The sequence below is a fragment of the Mesoplodon densirostris genome, chromosome 1 (genome assembly GCF_025265405.1).
Source record: "Mesoplodon densirostris isolate mMesDen1 chromosome 1, mMesDen1 primary haplotype, whole genome shotgun sequence".
Classification (NCBI taxonomy): domain Eukaryota; kingdom Metazoa; phylum Chordata; class Mammalia; order Artiodactyla; family Ziphiidae; genus Mesoplodon; species Mesoplodon densirostris.
In genome coordinates this window covers 117,837,951-117,858,155 of record NC_082661.1, presented here as the reverse complement: position 1 = coordinate 117,858,155, position 20,205 = coordinate 117,837,951, and the positions used below count along the sequence as shown (strand labels likewise).

At 43.2% G+C, this 20,205-nt stretch overlaps 1 protein-coding gene across 1 annotated transcript; it reads right to left on the bottom strand.

The window, feature by feature from the left end:
• Nucleotides 1–1,231: 1,231 nt before the first annotated feature.
• LOC132496174 (nuclear pore complex protein Nup88-like) lies at nucleotides 1,232–3,706 on the bottom strand. Its single transcript, XM_060108413.1, has one exon. It carries the CDS (start codon nucleotides 3,590–3,592, stop codon nucleotides 1,361–1,363), a length of 2,232 nt encoding a protein of 743 aa, XP_059964396.1. The 5' UTR covers nucleotides 3,593–3,706; the 3' UTR covers nucleotides 1,232–1,360.
• Nucleotides 3,707–20,205: the final 16,499 nt, after the last annotated feature.

The window sequence follows — 20,205 nt, the reverse complement described above, 5'->3', positions numbered from 1 at the left end:
GGCTTAAACTGGAAAGATTATGTATATATGTCTGAACACACTGCTTGCTAGTGAAATGAGAGACTGAGCCTGCTCAGCTCTGAAGAAAAGAGGGGTTTGCTCCTTCTGGCCACAAGGTGTTCTCACTTAAGCAACTGAGAACCTAGTGGAAGTATCTGACAATCAATCCTCTTGATGATTAGTGGTCCTACAGGGGATTTCACTATAACCATTAAGTAAATTCTGCTCACCTGAGGGCACAATAAGACTGATCACCTCGTGCTCTGAGCATCCACAGCAGTTTTTCTGCCATATGGGGAAACTGAGACAAGTGAAAGAGTGGAACAGACTCAAGGGTAACTCCTTAGGGAGCTAGACTCAGAAGCAGCACAAATTTGATCCATCGCTCTGCCCTCAGAAGGTTGTTCAGATCATATCTGAATTAGGTACCAAATTAATAATGAGAAACCATGCCTCGAAAGCCAAACAGCTCCCTTGACAGACAGCTACCCATTGAAACTCAGGCTGACTTCATGTAGAATTGGAACAAAGGCAATGCTTGCAAGCACTTAACTCTTAAATGGCCAGGATGGAGCTCTTTTGACATTCTAAAACTGTAGAGAAAGCCGGCTTGGGAAAATATCATTTCAAAATTCTGAGCCTGAGAGCAAAAGTATTCCTAAGAGAAAGCTTGAAGTTATAATTCTTATTATGTCCTGAAATGTAAACACAGCCTACATCACATGAGACTACAGCCTTGGCTCAATTAGTAGAACTTAAAACTGAAAGGGAAAAAAAAGGAGGTCTTTTAAAACTCAAGCAAGGAAACTGAAATCTCTGTCTGTGTCTGTATGGATATATGTATGTCTTTGTGTCCAACGTAGTGAAATTTTGTCCCATATTTGTTTCTAAGAGTTTCGTAGTTTTAGTTCTTACCCTTATGTCTCTGATTGATTTGTGAGTTAACTTTTATAAACAGTGTTTGCAGTGTCCAGCTTCTTTCCTCTGCACGTTCATATCCTGTTCTTCCAGCACCCTTTGTGGACAAGACTGTCTTTCCTGCTTGAATGATTTTGCTACTCTTGTCAAAAGTCATTTGACCATATATGTGAGGGTTTGTTTCTGGGCTCTGAATTCTGTTCCGTTGATCTTTAATTCTATCTTTATGCCAGTACCACATTGTTTTTTTTTTTGTTTTTTTTTTAAATAAAAGCATTTATTCAGTAATTATAAAACAAGTATAAAAAGTGATGAACAACCACACCAAAGTTCATCCTTTAAAATGCCTCTTTAGAAATTAGATAACGCTACCTGTTCGTTTTACAATGAGTTTAAGCCTTCACTTGTGTTAATTTCAGGTGTGAATCTGTTCCTGGTGGTGTCAGAAGTTTACATGATTTCGGATATCGTTAATTTGCTTCACCATTTCTCTTATGTGCTCACCCTCCTCCTTCAGGATGGACTGAATGCATTTTCGCTGGTAGGCGCTGAGAGTAATGGTGGGCTTCTGAGGACTTAGTACCTTTTCCATCTTTCGTTGTTGATAGTCTTTTTTCATAGTAACCTGTTTGATGGCATTGCCCAAATGTCGAAGTTGATCAGGTATCAGCTGTAATTCTTTCTTCATGTCTCTCTCACTGTCAGAGAGAACTGGGAGCTGAGAGTGAAAACTGTGAAGTACTTTTTTCATCCTGGTCATAATATCTTCTTGTTTCTCCTTGGCTTCCTCATATTTGTCAGCTAAGCGCTCAGCCATTTCCCGCAGACTTTTCCTCTCCTCTCGACAATAATTGAGATCTTCTAGTTGTTTCTTTTTTTGGTCACATAACAATTGGACCCTCCGCTGAATCTCCTCCTTTGCCAGGTCCTGTTTAAGAATGTACTGTTCCCTGAACACCTGGGTGGCTCTGCTGCTGAGCTGAAGGCATTCTTCAGGAGGAGGAGCCGTATCTTTTTCAGATGATTTCAGAAATGCTGGATTTGCAACACTACGTTGCAGAATGCTTCTAATATGTTTTTCAAAGGAATCCGGGGTTTCAGCCAGAATACGGAGGGGAGACTCTGCCACTTCAACATCCTCTCGGGTACAAAGCAGGGGAGGAGACACTGGATGGACTGTGCTTAGTAAAGGCCTTATGAGGCATTCGTAGTTACTGGTGATGCAGATCATCGTAGGCCCCAGGATGTCAGGGACAATCCAGAATCCTCGGATCGGAGCTGGCTGCCTGCATGGCAGTGGCTTCGTACAAAGAATGTGTTCTACAAAGCATTTCTGTTCTGTAGCTAGTTCCTGTAAACTGTCCTTATCTTCTTCATCTGATCCAAGAAATCTGTGAAGTTTTTGAATCCAAGTTAGCCCAACACTATGTACACCAGCTTCATGAGTACAGTGATATCTTGAGGGACACTTGGGATCTCTGTGAAGCTTGATTGGACAAGAAAAGTCAGAATCAAAGGGCTCGTCCTCTCCGGATGCCAGTTTCAGGGCAAGCTCCAACTCCACACACTCAAACACATACAGAGAAGGAATGAGGTCCGCCCTGGAATCCCAGGACTTCTCTGATGTTTGGTCATCTTCTTCTTCCCCTTCCAGCACAACACAGTGATACAGCATTCCTGATTCAGTAGCAATCACCAAGATGTTGGGGACACATGGTAAGCAGAGTACAGCACAAGCATCATACCCATAGTTATCTTCAGCTGCAGGATGCATGGGCAACGGGCCTAACAGCTTTCCCACACTCCCAGGGCTGTGCAACAGACTAACATATGTAAGGAAAGTCTCTCCATTCTCATATAAGATGTACAGGGGGTAAGCCAATACTTCCTCTTTGCCTTTTTGTCCAAACATGTTTTCCGGGACTGCCGACAAGGGCCCAAAGTCAAATGCAACTGCCGTCTCTCCTAGAGATGCGGTGTAGGCCCTTCCTTTATTGAGTATTAGACTTTCCTCTTCTGCTTCTGAAAGTACAATGACCTTAGAGGGTGTCTGGGGCTCACGTAGAGAGTAAATTCTTATTACATTGTCTGATGTTAACAGCACTATGTAGGGGTCCAGCATCTCGCTCGGATACCAGGCAGCGTGCTTCAGAGTCAGAGACGTAGAACTGGTGAAAAATCTCTCAGCAACGGGAGTGGTGCTACAATTCACTGTTGATTTTCCACCTTCAAATTCAGAATTCTTCCCCCACCTTTTAGGTAATTCTAATATCATAAGTCCTTTCATTCCTATAAGTGCTACATGATGTTGTGCTGGACTTAACAAGACTTGATAGATTTCAAACAGGGGTGGATTTATGCAAAGCAATCTCTGGTATTGGGAGAGGGAGGACTCCTCACCGGCACCGCTGGGGTCCCGAAGGCGCACGACTAAAAAGGAGCTGCCTTCTCCGTCCCATAAGAAGAGCTCTCCGCCGAGGCCCAAGACCAGGTTTCTCGTCAGCAAGTGCGGCGGCAGGGGCGGCGGCGAAGGCAATGATGAAGAAGCCGGCTTCTCGGCTGCGGCTGGGCTCTGGTTTTTCCGTCCTTCCCGGAGCCGCAAGAACACGGAATGGTCAGGGAGCCAGGTCTGCCACGGCTCACCGTCTCCCGCGGCTCCTTCGGCGGCCGCCATCTTAGCCCAACAGCTCTCGTCTGCCCAGTTGCTCAGCCCGCCGCTGAGGGCAGCCAATTCGCTTCCAGCCGTCCACCGCTTCGGCCAGTCATCGAGCAGGGAGCCCGGAAGCCCGAGCAGGGCTAGGGGAGGGGCGGGGCGAAGGTGAGGCCAGCCCATCAGGTAGCGTCATCGCCAAAGCAAAGCCAATCACCAGTCAAGCCTATTCTCCCTCAATCCAGTTGGGCAGACCTCACAAATGTCACTTCTTTAGTCTCCCATTCTGGGGTTGCCCAAGCCCGTCTCCGAGTGGGGCCGGCCGGAAGGAGTACCACATTGTTGATTCTTCTAATTTTGCAGTAAGATTTGAAATCAGAAAGTGTGCATCCTCCCACATTGCTTTTCTTCCTCAAAACTGTTGGCTATTTGGGGGTCTATTGAGTGTAAGGTGAATTTTAGGATGGGGTTTTCCATTTAGGATGGGGTTTTGATAGGGATTGCATTGGAATTGTAAATTTCAGTGGGCAGTATTGAGGTCTTAGCAGTGATAAGTCTTCCAGTCCATGAAAGTGGGATATGTGTCATTTATTCTCTTCGCAAAGTTTGGCAGTTTTCCTTGAACAAGGCTTCACCTCCTTGGTTAAGTTAATTACTAAGTAGTTTATTCTTTCTGATGCAGTTGTAAATAAAATTGTTTTCTTAGTTTCCTTTTCAGATTGATCATGTTAGTGTACAGAAATGCACATGATTTTTAATGTTGACTTTGTATCCTGATACTGTGCTGAATTAATTTATTAGTTTGGACATTATTTTTGTGACATCCTTAGGATTTGTACACATGAGGTCATGTCGTGTGTGAACAGAGATAATTTTACATCTTCCTTTCAAATCACTGGATGTCAGTGATTTATTCATTAATTTTAAAATTTATCTGTCTTTCCTAACAGCTATGGCTAAAACTACCAGTGCTATGTTGCATAGAAGTGGTAAAACCCAGTATTCTTACATGCTTCCTGATCTCAAAGGAAAAGTTTTCAGTCTTTCACCATTGAGTGTGATATTGATATGGGCTTTACATATATGCCTTGAATTCTGTCATGGTAATTTCCTTCAAACCTAGTTTGTTGAGTGTTTTTTTTTATCATGAAAGGGTATTGAATTTTTTCAGGTACTTTTTCTGCATTATTCAGATGATCATGGGTTTTTCCCTCCTGTATTCCATGAATGTGATGCATTACATCAATGTATAATATTTTCCTGGGTTGAAGCATTCTTGCATTCCAGGGAAATTCCCACTTGTTCATGGTGTTTAATTCTTATTATATAGGTAGATATAAATAATTTTTATATAAATAGGTATATATGCTCTCCCAACCTCAGCTCAGGCTTCCCAAGTCCTGGTAGGGTGGCAGGTGATGGCCAGGACACAGCACTGAACCACAGAAGTTTATGCCTCTAATTAGTCATGATTATTGTTATTACTAATCCATGACTGTTGTTTCACACAGTCGATGACTGTCTGACTGAGACCTGCTTCCCCCCATCTCCTGCCTCCGTCTCTCACACTCCACTCCTTCCTTCTGGGATTCACTCACTTCCTTAAATGCATCCTTACTCACTCTCAGTGACAGCCTGAGAGAGGCAAACTCTCTCAGTCTGTTTAATCTGGAAATGTTCTTATTTTGCTTTTATTCTTGAGTGATAGTTTAGAATGAAAAATACACGAACTGTTTTTGTGATGTTTCATCCTTTGTGTCCTCAGAAGGAAGGGGGACTGTCTCAGGCCTTTTTTTATAAGGTGTTCATTGAATTCGTGGGATGACCTAATGACCTAGTCACCTCCCAAAGGCCCCACCCCCCAATAACATCACTTTAGGGGTTAGGATTTCAGCTTATGAATTTGGGGGAAACATACTTATTCAGTCTGCAGCACAGGCCTACAGTTCCCCCCCCTTAGGGTAGTGTCTTCCTTGCTCACCCAGAGCCCAGACAGTAAAGCTTCCTCAGTGAGTAGAATGTTTTCTAGTCACCCTTCTGTTAGGGGCACAGTCCACCAGCAGACCTGGCTTTCTGTGTGTGTCCATCCCTGCTCCCTGCCTCCTCTCCCATCAAAAGGCAGTGAAACTCAGTCCCTCACCTGGTTCTGTGGACCAGTAGCAGGAACTTCACCCTGACAGCTGAAACATCAGATCACAAACTTGTACCCAGCTTTCCTTTCTCTCTTCACTCCCAGAGCCTTTCCTGTTCTTCCTTTTGAGCTGGGCCAGGCCATCACAGGTCTGGGTGTGTGTAGCACATAGGTGTTTGGACTGTCTGGTCTACATCTTTCCTGGACCAGGGGCTGTCATGTCTCTAGCAGTTGCAATCTGCCTTGTTAACAATGAGAACATACATATGCCTTGAGCAGACGGTAGAGTCTGGTTTTGTTTTTTATGTCGTTTTTTTTTTTTGTTAATGCTGTCTGTACGTGACAAAATAATTCTGGCTCTCCACTGTTTTTTGTTTTTTTTTTTTTTTAAGTATCCTTTAAAAATAAATTAAGGAGTTCTGGGAAGATGGCAGTGGTGGTGGAAGCGTGGTCTTATGTCTTCCAGAATCCCTATATAAACACAGAGCGCCACGATATTAAAACCAAAACCTATGGAGAATTTTTACTAGATTAGGTGACAGGGTATTGGTCAGTGCACAATACAAGTGGGAGCACAACAGCCACGAGACCTGCCCAACATCACCATGAGTGTGGGGAGAGTCGAAGGAAGCGACAGCGCAACTCGATTCCTGAGGGCCCTGCGCACGCTCTTTATAAGGAGCAGACGAGCCCGCACCAGCCCCTTTCCCCCGCAGAGCCCCACGCATGCGCGGTGTAGGGGCCAACGGAGGACCCACAGGAGGGCCTTGAGCTTGTGCGGTGCAGGAGCCTGGCCAGGACTTGCAGCTGAGACTGGGAGGGACTCGGTTCACTCCACAGTTAGTGAGGCAGAGGTCTGAGGTAAGGCACGAATGTCTGTGAATTCTCACACTGAACCCCCACAGCTCCATGGGACTGGAGCCCATAGAGAACAGCAACTGTTGGGGGTGAAATGAGCATTAAATAGGATGGGAACAGTAAAGACAAAGGACAGAGAAGCTCTAACTCAGGGCTAGAACCAGGTGAGGCAAGAAAGGCACTGGCCTCAGGCACAAAATTTCAGGGGCCAACAAAAAAAGTCAGAAATCAAGATAAATGAGGTTTAAAGCAATTTTTCAAAAAGCAAATTTTAATGCCAACAAGTCCTTGATGAGCAAAACATCAAATTTTTAAATATAGACTCATTAACAGTTCTGTGCTGAGCCATACTGACTAAAAGGAAAAATCAGTAATACTGATGCTGTCTTTATTGTAGTGTTTCAGTAGAGTGTTCCAGAAGCCCTCCCTGAGGAATGTACTAAAAAATCAGCTTCAGAAACCAAAATAACTAAAGAGACCTTGCAGTAAGAAATACTGTGTGCAGTAAATATATAGTTATTGTAGAATTAAGATCAAATGAGGGATGAAAAGAGATTGTAGTACATAATGGCTTTATGTTCTGAGAATGTAGATATGGTACAAACATTAATAGATGGGGGTAGAGGAGGAGGGAACTGAAATCTGTAAAAAATTTTTTATCATTTTCAGAAGGTCATAACTAGTTCTGGCATTATTTTTTTCCTAGGATACAGTCGTTACCTTATTTTTTATTGAGTTACAACTGACATAATATGTTAGTTTCAGATATTCAACATGAAGTTTTGATATTTATAGATATTGGGAAATGATCACCACAATAAGTCTCTCTAACATCTGTCTCCATACATAGTTATACATTTTACTCTGTAATGAGAACTTTTAAGATCTATTTTCTTAGCAACTTTCAAATATGCAATACAGTATTATTACTATAGTGTTGCCATTCTGTACATTACACCCCCATGACTTATTTACTTTGTAACTGGAAGTTTGTATCTTTTTACCTTAACCCATTCCACCAATCCTCAAGCTCCTTCCTCTGCAACCACCAATCTGTTCTCTATATTTATGAATGTTGGGTGTTGGAGTTTTTTTCAATTAAAAAAAAATTATTTATTTATTTTTGGCTGCATTGGGTCTTCGTTGCTGCACGCGGGCTTTCTCTAGTTGCGGTGAGCGGAGGCTACTCTTCATTGCGGTGCGTGGGCTTCTCATTGCAGTGGCTTCTCTTGTTGTGGAGCATGGGCCCTAGGCACATGGGCTGCAGTAGTTGTGGCACACGGGCTGCAGTAGTTGTGGCACGCGGGCTCTAGAGCGCAGGCTCAGTAGTTGTGGCGCACGGGCTTAGTTGCTCTGCGTCATGTGGGATCTTTCCGGACCAGGGCTCGAACCCGTGTCCCCTGCATTGGCAGGTGGATTTTTAACCACTGCGCCACCAGGGAAGCCCTTATTTTTGTTTTTAAGATTCCATATATATAAGTAAAATCATGCAGTATTTGTCTTCTCTGGCTTATTTCACTTAGCATAATGCAAGATTTCATTCCTTTTTAAGGGTGAATAACATATATGTGTGTGTATATATATATATATATATATATATATATATACACACACACATATATATATACACTCACACATAGGTATATATTTCTTTATCTGTTCATCCATGGATGGGCACTTAGGTTGTTTCCATATCTTGGCTGTTGCAAATAATGAACATGGAGGTGCATATATCTTTTCCAGTTAGTGTGTTCCTTTTCTTCAAATCCCCCGAAGTAGGATTTTTGAATCATATGGTAGTTCTATTTTTAATTTTTTAAAATATTTATTTATTTATTTGGCTGTGCTGGGTTTTAATTGCAGCATGTGGGATCTTTAGTTGCAGCACGTGGGAATCTTTAGTTGCAGCATGCAGGCTCTTAGTTGCGGCATGCGGGAATCTAGTTCCCTGACCAGGGATCGAACCTGGGCCCCCTGCATTGGGAGCGCGGAGTCTTAGCCACTGGATCACCAGGGAAGTCCCTATTTTTAAATTTTTGAGGAAACTCCATACTGTTTTCAGTTGTGGCTGTACCAGTTTACATTTCCACCAAAGGTGCACAAGGGAACCCTTTTCTCCACTTTCTCACCAACATTTGTTATTTCTTGACTTTTTGATAATAGTCATTTTAGCAGGTGTGAGGTGGTATCTCATTGTGTTTATTTGTATTTCCCTGATGCTTTGTGATGCTGAGCATCTTTTCATGGGTCTGTTGACCATCTGTATGTGTTCTTTGTGAAAATGTCTATTCAGATCTTCTACCCATTTTAAAATCAGATTGTTTGGGGTTTTTTGTTTTGTTTGCTATTGAGTTGAATGAGTTCTTTATAAATTTTGGATATTAACCCCTCATCATATATAGGATTTGCAAATATTTTCTCCCACTGGGTAGGTTGACTTCATTTTGTTGATGGTTTCCTTTGCTGTGCAAAAGGTTTTTAGTTTGATCTAGCCCCACTTGTTTGTTTTTGCTTTCATTTCCTTGGCTTTCGGAATCCCAAAAAACCATCACCAAGACTGATATCAAAGAGCTTACTGCCTATGTTTTTTTCTAGGGGATTTCATGGTTTCAGGTCTTACATTCAAGTCTTTAATGAGTTTTGAGTTCTTTTTTTTTTTTTTTTTTTTTAGAGGGTAAGGAATTTATTTGACAATTTAATTTGACCACCTGAACAGTAAAACTCATGTCTGCAAACTATATTTATGAATCCCAGAAGCTTTTTGAAATTGAGTAATTTCAGATTTAGTAGCTGCATACACTGATGTATACAATTAGTGACCTCTAAGGGAATTTATTTTTCCCCCTAGGAATTTATTTGTTTATATCTCTGGGTCCATAAAAAGAAAAGACTGTTTCTTGTGGTCCTTTAAAAAAAAATCAGTCTCATTACTTCTGAACCACTGAGCCATATGATCATCAGGGGCAGGTCACACTCACCCTGTAAGATGAGCACAACATCACATATATATAGAATCAGATCGATCGGGAATCATTTCTCAGCTTTGTTCCTTATTAGCTGTGTGACCTTGGGCAAGTAACTTTACCTCTCTGAGGGCAACGTTTTTGTTTTTAATTAGTCAATGCAAATATTTTCTCCCATCTTGCAGGATTTTGTGAGATGAAGCACTAATGTATGTAAACCTCCACCAGGTCAGTAGGCTACATAAAGTATGCAGACATTGAGACTTCCCTGGTGGTCCATTGGTTAAGAATCCACCTTCCAATGCAGGGGAGAGTGGTTCGATACCTGTTCAGAGAACTAGATCCCACATGCATGCTGCAGCTAGGAGTTTGCATGCTGCAGCTAAGGAGCTGGAGAGCCATGACTAGGGAGCCTGCCTGTTGCAACTAATGCCCAGTGCAACCAAAAAAAAGTACGCAGACATTGTTACAGTCCTGTGAAGCCTTCTGGAGACTAGGAGGATAGAACACGTTTCGTAACAGTATAACATTTCATAGTGTCGTGAACCACATACCTAAGCTTTAGGTAGCGCTCAGGGCAGTTTGCTCTTGAGTTATAAATTGAGTGTTTTCTTTGAATTCTACTTGAATTCGTCTTGGTTGGTGAAGTTCTTGCCTACCACCATCGACTATGGGAATGTTTAGGACACACATAAGGATTGTTAACTGCTCAAATCCACAGCGCTGTGTGCATCTCAAACTTTCCGGCACTTGGGTGAAAATGCAGATTCTGATTTGGCAGCAGTGGGGTGGGGACCTGAGCTCTGCACTGCAAAGCAGCTCCCAGGTGATGTCCATGCTTGAAGTCACTCCTGCCAGCCAGACCGCTTAGCAGGGCTCCTCAACCACCTCCGCACCGCAGATACTTGGGTCTGGAGCATTGCAGTGGCGCGGGGTGGTCCTGTGCATTGTGGGAGGTTCAGCACATCCCTGGCTGCTTTTCACTGGATGCCAGTAACTCCCACCCTCCAGCTGGGTTACTCCAAACACCTCCAGACATTGGCAGATGCCCCCAAATTGGCGGGTGGAGGACCACACCCTGTAGGATGCTGTGAGCAAGGTGCATGCACCTCGGGGCAAGCCAGTAGGGATCCTGGAGGTCAGGGTGCAGTTGGGGAAACTGAGGCTAGGCTGTACCGGCATTGCCTGTGGCCCCCTGAGGCTGGATGGAAACCTCCCGGAGCACCACGCCCTCATGTGCTGCCCCCCATGCACTGCGTCCTCACTTGCAGCACAGCTGCCAGAAGTGCCCCTGGTGCCCTCAACGCTCGAGTGCTGTGTGGCTAGTCTGATGTAGCCCTGGGGTCCCTGCCGCCTGCCTGGGGGTCCCGCATGCTGCACCCAGCTCTGAGAGCCTGCGGCCTACTCGCCCCCCAACCTGACAGCTTTTGTCTGAGGTGGCCGCAGGCTACCCACCAGAAGGAGGCCGTCCATGTCAAGGAGCAGTTGGCGGCCGTCAGAGCTGGGTGGGGGTGGGGACTTGAGTTCATTTGTGTGTGTGGTGTAGGATTGTGGAACATATTGCTTCTTTTGCATGTAGCTGCCTGGTTTTCCAAACACCATTTATTGAACAGACTGTTCTTTCCTCATTGAATATTCTTGGCTGGTTTGTCATAAATTAATTGTCCATACACGTATGGGTTTATTTCTGGGCTCTCTATTCTGTGTCTGTTTTTATGCCAGTACTGTACTGTTTTGGTTACTGTAGCTTGGCAGTATACTTTGAAATTACAGAATGGGAGAAGATATTTGCAAACAATGCAACTGACAAGGGGTTAATATCCAAAATATACAAATAGCTCATACACTCAATATAGAAAAAACAGACAACCCAATAGAAAAGTGTGAAGAAGACATAAACAGACATTTTTCTAAAGGAGACATCCAGATGGCCAATAGGCACATGAAAAGATGCTCAACCTTGCTAATAATTAGAGAAATGCAAATCAAAACTGCAATGAGGTACCACCTCACACTGGTCAGAGTGACCATCATTAAAAAGTCTACAAATAACAAATGCTGGAGAGGGTGTGGAGAAAAGGTAACCCTCCTACATGGTTGGCGGGAATGTAAATTGGTGAAGCCACTATGGAAAACAGTATGGAGGGTCCTTCAAAAATTAAAAATAGAGTTACAATATGATCCAGCAATTTCATTCCTGGGTGTATATCCAGAAAAAAATGAAAACTCTAATTTGAAAAGATACATGCATCCTAATGTTCACCACAGTACTCTTTACAATAGCCAAGATGTGGAAACAACCCAAGCGCCCATAAACAGATGACTGGCTTGATATATATTTTATACACACACACATACACACACAGACACACACACACACACATAATGGAATATTAGCCACAGAAAAGATTGAAATATTGCCATTTGCCCCAACATGCATGGACCTCGAGAATATTATACCGAGTGAAGTAAGTCAGAGAATGACAGGTACTATCTGATATCACTTATGTTTGGAATCTAAAATAATACAAATGAATCTGTTATTCACAGACATAGAAAACATGGTTACTGAAGGGAAGATGGAGGGAGGGACAAATTGGGAGTATGGGATTAACAGATACAAACTACATAAAATAGATAAGCAACAAGGATTTCTTAGTACAATACAGTACCTTTGAATCATAAATAATTCCACAGGGGGTAGACAGCCAATTCTGGGTTTTCAGTTGTTTGTTTGTTCTGAAACAGCAAGTAAAACTGACTAGACTAAACTGCTTTTGCCTCCTTAGATTTTTTTTTTTTTTTTTTTTTTTTTTGCGGTACGCGGGCCTCTCACTGTTGTGGCCTCTCCCGTTGCGGAACACAGGCTCCGGACGCGCAGGCTCAGCGGCCATGGCTCACGGGCCCAGCCGCTCCACGGCATGTGGGATCTTCCCGGACCGGGGCACGAACCTGTGTCTCCTGCATCGGCAGGCGGACTCTCAACCACTGCGCCACCAGGGAAGGCCTCCTTAGATTTTTGATCAATCAAATTGAAACAGCACCAGCTTAAACTGGTTTTGTCTCCTTTAAATAGGTTGTTGATTATTCAAACCTTGAGGCATTTTACAGAAACAACACTGCGCATGTGCAAACTGGGAACCGAACCCTTATCTCCAGGATGACCCTGGAACCAAGAATCTCGGTCTGCAGAACTCAAGGAATAGAAATGTTGCCACCTGAGCCCCTTAATTGAGAAGCCATTCAATAAGGAAAATCTGGCTTCCAGCAGCACGAGTAGCTTATATGGACTGATTCAAGACTAGCCAATGAGCTTCCAACTTTGAAATTCCCCTAACCCTTTACAAATTGCCCCGGACTCGGGATCAGGGAGACAAATTTGAGAGCCTTGCAGGTTAACCTCGCAGTAAAGCTCTTCTTTTCCAAAAGCCAGTGCCATAGTGTTGGCTTCTATGTGTGTCCAGTAGGGAGCCCTTGCTAGGTAACAATTTGGGTAACAAGAGTTTTCTTGGTCTTGTGACCACCTGCCTGAGGCACTGTAGCTCCTGGTAGAGCATGTACACGCTCTTGTCACCATCCTTGAGCGGCCATCTAGACCAAATTTGTCTAGAGGGTCAGCTGTGGGGTTCCTGATATCCAGCCATGGCTCTTCAGGCTCCTCAGCACTACTTTCATTTTTTAGAAAAGAAGCGGCTCCTGGACCAGGCGCCTTTTGGGTGAGTAACGTCGTTAAAATGCTCCTGTGCCTAAATTGTCTAATAACCTCATCAGGATTGTGGGTTAGAGTCTTACCCTGGGGAGATTTTTGTCAGGTTAGAGTTCTGAGACTAGGGTTAGAGTCCCAAGGCTAGGACTGGGGGTGAAGTCCCACCGTAGGGAGACAAGATAAAAGGTTACAGCCAGTGAGGTTCTCAAAAGATTGGGTTCGGGCATCCCTGGTGGCGCAGTGGTTGAGAGTCCGCCTGCCGATGCAGGGGACGCGGGTTTGTGCCCTGGTCCGGGAAGATCCCACATGCCGCGGAGCAGCTGGGCCCGTGAGCCATGGCCGCTGAACCTGCGCGTCCGGAGCCTGTGCTCCGCAACGGGAGAGGCCACAACAGTGAGAGGCCCGCGTACCGCAAGGAAGAAAAAAAAAAAGATTGGGTTAGAGTCTTGAACCCTGGGTTGAAGTCCTAGCATCTTGGATTTCTTTGTCCATGTTTTTCTATGTCTAACTGTTTTATTTGTTAGGATTAGTTCATAGGGGTTTGTTCTTGGATGATTGTAGCAAAACTTTATTAAACCTGATATCAATGAGGGTCTTCTGACTCAGGAGATTAATTACATTGCTCCCTGACTAGAAATGTTGCCTGAAGGAAGTGTCAGGGTGTTTCACCTGGGCCTAATGTAATTTGATTAATTACATTGCTCCCTGACTAGAAATGTTGCCTGAAGGAAGTGTCAGGGTGTTTCACCTGGGCCTAATGTAATTTCCTGGCGGTATTGATACAGGTGTGCATTCTTAACAGAACCAACCCTGATTACCTCGTTGGGGTGAGAGGATAAAGGAGAAAGGAAGGAGTGTAAAGCAGGAAAATTCTCCACCCCAGAAGAACATACCCCATGCCTGGGTTAAAGGAATTTTATACATTTTTGGTTTTTCCTCACTGAGAATTTTAATCTTCTTTTGTATGAGCCAAACTAACAGGGAGTTAGCATTGAACTGCTCTTAAGTGTGTGTGTGTGTAACTAATTTACCAGGAGGAAGAAATTGGTGGTGGTGCTAGAGGCCATGGGCCATATGGAGGCCTTGGGATGAATAGTTCTACATGGAAGTTGCCCAGACATCTAGATTAACTTGTCTGTGATCTCTGCTGGGGAGATAAAATGTTTTAGTCATCTACCAGGAAGATTATACCTGTACATGCTCAGAAAGGAAGTGAGGGCTTCAGTATTTCACCCTGTGTATTCTTGAATTCCTCCCCAAATTCAGCTCAGATGTGTCTAAAATAGTCTCCTCACTTGCATTTCTTCAAGGTGGTACAGTCACCTCTTCTACCCTCCTCCTCATCCAGTAAATTTTTCAAGGTGGTGAGCGACACAGAGCCTGGACTTTCATAGACTTCTCTGTAATAGGCAAGCCTGCCTTCAGCACATGGGGTGGGGGCAATTCTTAGGAACCTCTGGCCAGATTGGCTACAGCCTTGGACAGATTCCTTGGTTTGCTGGGTAGCATGTGTGACTTTCAGGCTACAGTGCTTGACAATCATCTCTAATGGAAAGCTGCTCAGTGTTCCCTAAGTGAACCCTCACATCCAAACTGGTCATCATGGAGACTGTCCATCTTCTGCAGTGGCTTCTCCAGGGAACTCTTACAGCCAAATCGTGGATAGTTGCTACTGCATTTGTTTGCTCCTTTCCAGAAACCAAACTAGGAGATGGAATTGGTTCTTAAATCCCAAGACTCTTGCTTTCTCACGCCTCTTGAGGTTGTATGATTTCTCTACGCTTTTTTTTTTTGGTGGGGGGGAGTTGAGGGAAAGATATTTTCTAGAAATTAGCAATCCATAGACAGTTTTCAGTTCTTGGGTTTTAAACCTGGGATACTAACTAAGCCTTTGACTTAGGAGTTGCTTGCATGTTTTCTCTCCCCCATCTCTCTCCCCATTCTCAGAGGGGCAGGCTAACCCCTCAGAACCAGCACTAAGGTGGAGAGTAGTTGAGGAGGGCAAGCTTCTAGTGTGCCCAGGTGCTTCCTATAAAGGAAAGTGTGTTCTGAGCCAACAATTGACAAACCATGGTTCTTTCATTTTTCATGAACTCAGGGATTTTCCAGGTGCAGCCAACATTGCTGCATCACACAGCCCTGAGCTTCTGATGAGACTGCTATTGACATTGGGCCCAATCCATGAAGCCTGGGAAGAGGTGGCAGGCGTTTGCTAAAGGCACTTGTTCCAGGCTCTTCCGTGTTCTTGTTGGTTGAGAAGTAAACTATTGTGAGCGCTTACTGGAGGAAATCCAGTCAGCCAACTGCAGAGTGTAACGTCACTAAGGGCTTTTCTTCAGAGGATAGACTCCCAGATGGAGAACTCTTGGCTGTCCTCCCATCACACTGCCTTGCACTGTGATTATCAGCTTTCCTCAGATCAGAAGTAGTCAGGAACAAGGAATGGCTCACAACGTTTGACCCCGATTTGGGTTTTCTAGGTTATTTTGTACCCTGTTCAGCAGCTACAGGGGAGGCCTTCAGAAAAAGCCTGTCTTGCCTGCATCAGAGCCTCATGATCGCCACAATACTTGGCTCCTCCTTTGGTGCCTCCTGCGGTTCCCCTGCTGTACGAAGGGGGGCTCTCTGCGAGCCCTGCGAAGGCTTCTGCCAACAGTGCTCCTAGAGCCACAGGTCTAGCCCTAGCCCCTTCCTTACCAGCTAATCCAAAGGGATTGGTCTCCTCTCCCCATACCTGCCAGGGTACTCAGTTCAGGCCAGGGGGTACTCTGCTTCAGGCAGGGCAGTATCTGCTGAGACAGGTTCCCGAAGGTCTAGATGACCAAAGTCCCCCCAGGGGATTTATATGTGTGAACTCCCCATTTTCTATCCCTGATCTATATAAGTGAGAAAAAAACATATTTAAAGTACAGCTTTCTGTATGTGCCTGAATGTCCTATTCTCTTCTTGGGGCAAGATCTACTAACAAAATTAAATGAATTTTATCAGAAGAAGTAGACATTAAAATATTCCCAGATCAAGCCTATTCCCTCCAAGTTGCGCTTTTACAATTGGGAGGCAAGCCTCAACCAGAAGTCCCTGAAGAAATTCTACAAAAGATAAGAGTGGATATTTGCACTGATGTAGGCCAGGAAGAGCCAAGACAGCTAACCCAATAGTAGAACTCCATCCATGCACCAAGGCTCCCAATTTAAAGCAATACCCTTTAAAGAGGCATGTGAAGGAAGGTATAAAGCCGCTGATAACCACCTTTCTCAAGTGCCAATTAATCAGACCTTGCCAGTCCCCATATAACACTCCAGTCCTGCTGGTACAAATACTGGGGACCAGAGATTATTGTTCTGTACAGGATTGGAGAGCCATTAACCAAATTGTAGAGGATATACATGCAGTGGTGTATACTTACACTTTGCTTACAACTTTATTTAGAGACTTTTGCTGGTTTACAGTTATGGACTTAAGATGCTGTTTACTACATACTCCTAAGTCCTGAGTCCCAGGAATTGTTTGCCTTTAAATGACACTACTGAAACACTAATATAAAATAACAATATTGTTGGATGGTACTTCCACAAGGATTTAAGAGTGTCCCCACCATCTTTGGGGAACCCTTAGCCAAGGACTTAAGGGATTTCCAGTTAAATGAGGGAGTCTTACTATGATACACGAATTGCTTGTAAAACTAAGGAAGCTGTAGGAAAAAATACAATCCTCACATTAAGCTTTCTGGCAGACCAGGGATATAAAATCTCCAAGGGAGAAGTGTAGATTTCTCAACCAATTGTAAAATATCTAGGGCTTGAGTTAGCAAAAGGACGAAGAAACGTATTGCTGGATCAAAGGGAAGTATTAGCTTGGGTTACTGTACACACCACCAGAAGGCAATTGAGAGGATTCTTAGGAATGGCTGGGTTTTGTCATATTTTGATTCCTAACTTTGGACTCGTGGCCAGACATCTATATGAGGCTCTTAAAGGAAATGACATTGAGCCATTAAGCTGGGCTGTGGCTTGCCATAAGGTGTTCCATACCATACAGATAATTGAAGAAGTGTATTCTCATACATCTGACCTGACTGATCAGCCTTTAGAATATACAGTTAAGGACACGTTTATGGATGGGAGCAGCTTCATGGACCACAGACTTTGGAAGGCTGGGTATGCAATAGCAACTCATTAGGAAGTCCTGGAAGCAGAAGTACATCTGCCCAGAAGATGTACTCTTATAGCCCTTATAAGATCCCTGCATCTTAGAGCTAAGAAAAAGGCAACTGTTTACACTGATTCTACGTACGCCTTCTCTGTTGTATATGCACATAGGGCCATATGGAAAGAGAGGTCTGCTGACATCAGGAAGGAAAGAAAGTAAACACACTGGTGATACTGACCTTACTAGATTCTGTTATGTGCCAGAAGAAATAGTCATGGTACATTGCCTGGGACACCAAAAGACTGGTATATATAGCTAACAGAAGTAATTTAGCTGATCAGCCATAAAACAGACAGCCAGAACCAAAACCCCAGATTCCCAAGACCCTACACTCAATTCTGAGTGTGGATCAATACCTGTTTAAGCCCTAGTATTCTGAAATAGATCTAGGGAGAGCAGACAAATGGGGATTTCATGCTGACTCTTGAGACTTTGATGGTGATCAGTACCAAACGATCAAAGAAGGCTGGATTTATAATGAACAGAGACTAGTGCTTACACCCAAGCATTTAGTGGAAAAAATAATTACTCACCTACATCAAGGAACCCATTAATGGGAGGGATGCAACCTGCCACTGGCTACAAATGTTTATAGTTGGTTCACAAATGCAAAGGACCATCCAAAAGGTACCACAAAACTGATCTGTTCCAGAAACAATCCTAAAACCGGGTCACCCCCAATAATAAAAGGGGTGCAAACCTTAGGGACAAAACCAGGATATGATTAGTAAATAGCATTTACTGTTACGCTAAGAGCTGTGGGGAATTACAGATATTTGCTGGTAATTGTGGGCAACTTCAAAGGATGGGTCGAAGCCTTTCCACGCTCAACAGGGTAACAGAGTCCGTACTAAAAGAAATTATCCCTTATTTTGGGTTGCCTCCTTCAGTTCAAAGTGACAGCCGGGGAGCTTTCATAGCCAAGGTAACTTGGTGTCTGGGGCCCTCGGAATACAATGGAAGTTATAGGCTTCATGGAGACCTTGGGCTGTGGGAAAGACTGAAAAGATGAATTATACCGTAAAGACAATCACCAAAATATGTCAAGAAACCAATTAACTAGGGATGTCTTACTAGTTGTCCTGCTTAGATTAAGAGTAACCCCTAGAAGCAAGCTCCAATTGAGCCCTTATGGAATGTTATATAGGAGACCCTTCCTTAAGACTAAGTATTATTGCCAATTGAATCACTGAAAATGTTTACAATAAAATGTTTTCATGGATTCCCAAAGTAATAGGGCCTGTTTTGGAAGGACAGTTAAAATTAGGAGTCATAGTTCTAAGTATATTAGGGTTAATCTTTTCATTCACCAAATTTTGTACTTACTGTTTATCTCCTTTAAAAAGCCCTCCCCCACTGGCAAGATGATTGTCTGAGACTTAAGGGTTTAAGGTAGGAATCACGAATGTTTACAATTCAATGAGAAGCAATGTCATTTATCTTATTAAAAAATCCACGCACCTAATCAGAAGGAAGAAGCTAGAATGGTCTTTGCCCTATTTCCCTTGATTTAGGAATGTACCAAAAAAAAAAGAGTTGAAGTAGCACTTAAACATTCACCAGCTTTAACTGGATTTGCCTCCATAAATAGGGTTTTGAATAATCAAACCTTGAATTATATTAGAGACAGCATTGCACATGTGCATGACAGGAACCCATGTCTACAGGATGACCCCAGAACCATGAATTCTACGCAATTTAGTCTATGGACGGAAAGAATAAAAGTGCTGCCATGGGAGCGTTAAGATGTGCAAAGGCCTTCAATAAGGAAAGTCTATGTTCCAGCAGCATGAGTAGCTTATATGGACTGATTTGAGAATAGCCAGTCAGCTTCCAAGTTTGAAATTCCTCTAACCCTTAGAAGTTCTCCACGAACCCTGGACCAGAGAGACAGATTTGGGAGGCTTGCCTCCTGTCTCCTTACCAGTTGACCTCACATTAAACTTTTCATTTTTCAAAAAATTTAACTATACTTGATTTACAGTATTGTGTTAGTTTCAGGTGTACAGCTTCAGATTCTTTTCCATTATGGTTTATTACAAGATATTGAGTATAGTTCCCTATGCTATACAGTAACTTCTTGTTGTTTATTTTATATGTAATAGTGTGCATCTTTAATCCCATACTCCTAATTTATCCCTCTCCCCCCCTGCCCCCCCCGCTTTCTCCTTTAGTAACCATACGTTTTCTATGCTGTGAGTCTGTTTCTGTTTTGTAAATAAGTTCATTTGTTTTATTTTTTTAGTTTCTACATGTAAATGATATCATATGATACTGGTCTTCCTGTGTGACTTATTTCACTTAATATAATAATCTCTGGGTCCATCCATGTTGCTGCAAATGGCAATATTTCATTCTTTTTATGGCTGAGTAATATTTCATTATATATTTATATATACCCCATATTTATCTATTCATCTGTCAATGGACATTTAGGTTGCTTCCAATGTCTTGGTTATTGTGAACACTGCTGCTGTGAACATAGTGTGCATGTATCTTTTCTAATTAGAGTTTTCATCTTTTCCAGATATATGCCCAGCATTGGGATTGCTGGATCGTATGGTAACTCTATTTTTAGTTTTTTAAGGAACATCAGACTAGTCTCTGTAGTGGCTGCACCAATTTACATTCCCACCAACAGTGCAAGAGGATTCCATTTTCTCCACACCCTCTCCAGCATTTATTATTTGTAGACTTTTTGAGGATGGCCCTTCTGTCCAGTGTGAGGTGATACCTTATTGTAGTTTTGATTTTCATTTCTCTGATAATT

Bases quoted from the DNA above. Each gene is read 5' to 3' on its own strand.
- LOC132496174 (XM_060108413.1), bottom strand. From the start codon at position 3,592: ATGGCGGCCGCCGAAGGAGCCGCGGGAGACGGTGAGCCGTGGCAGACC.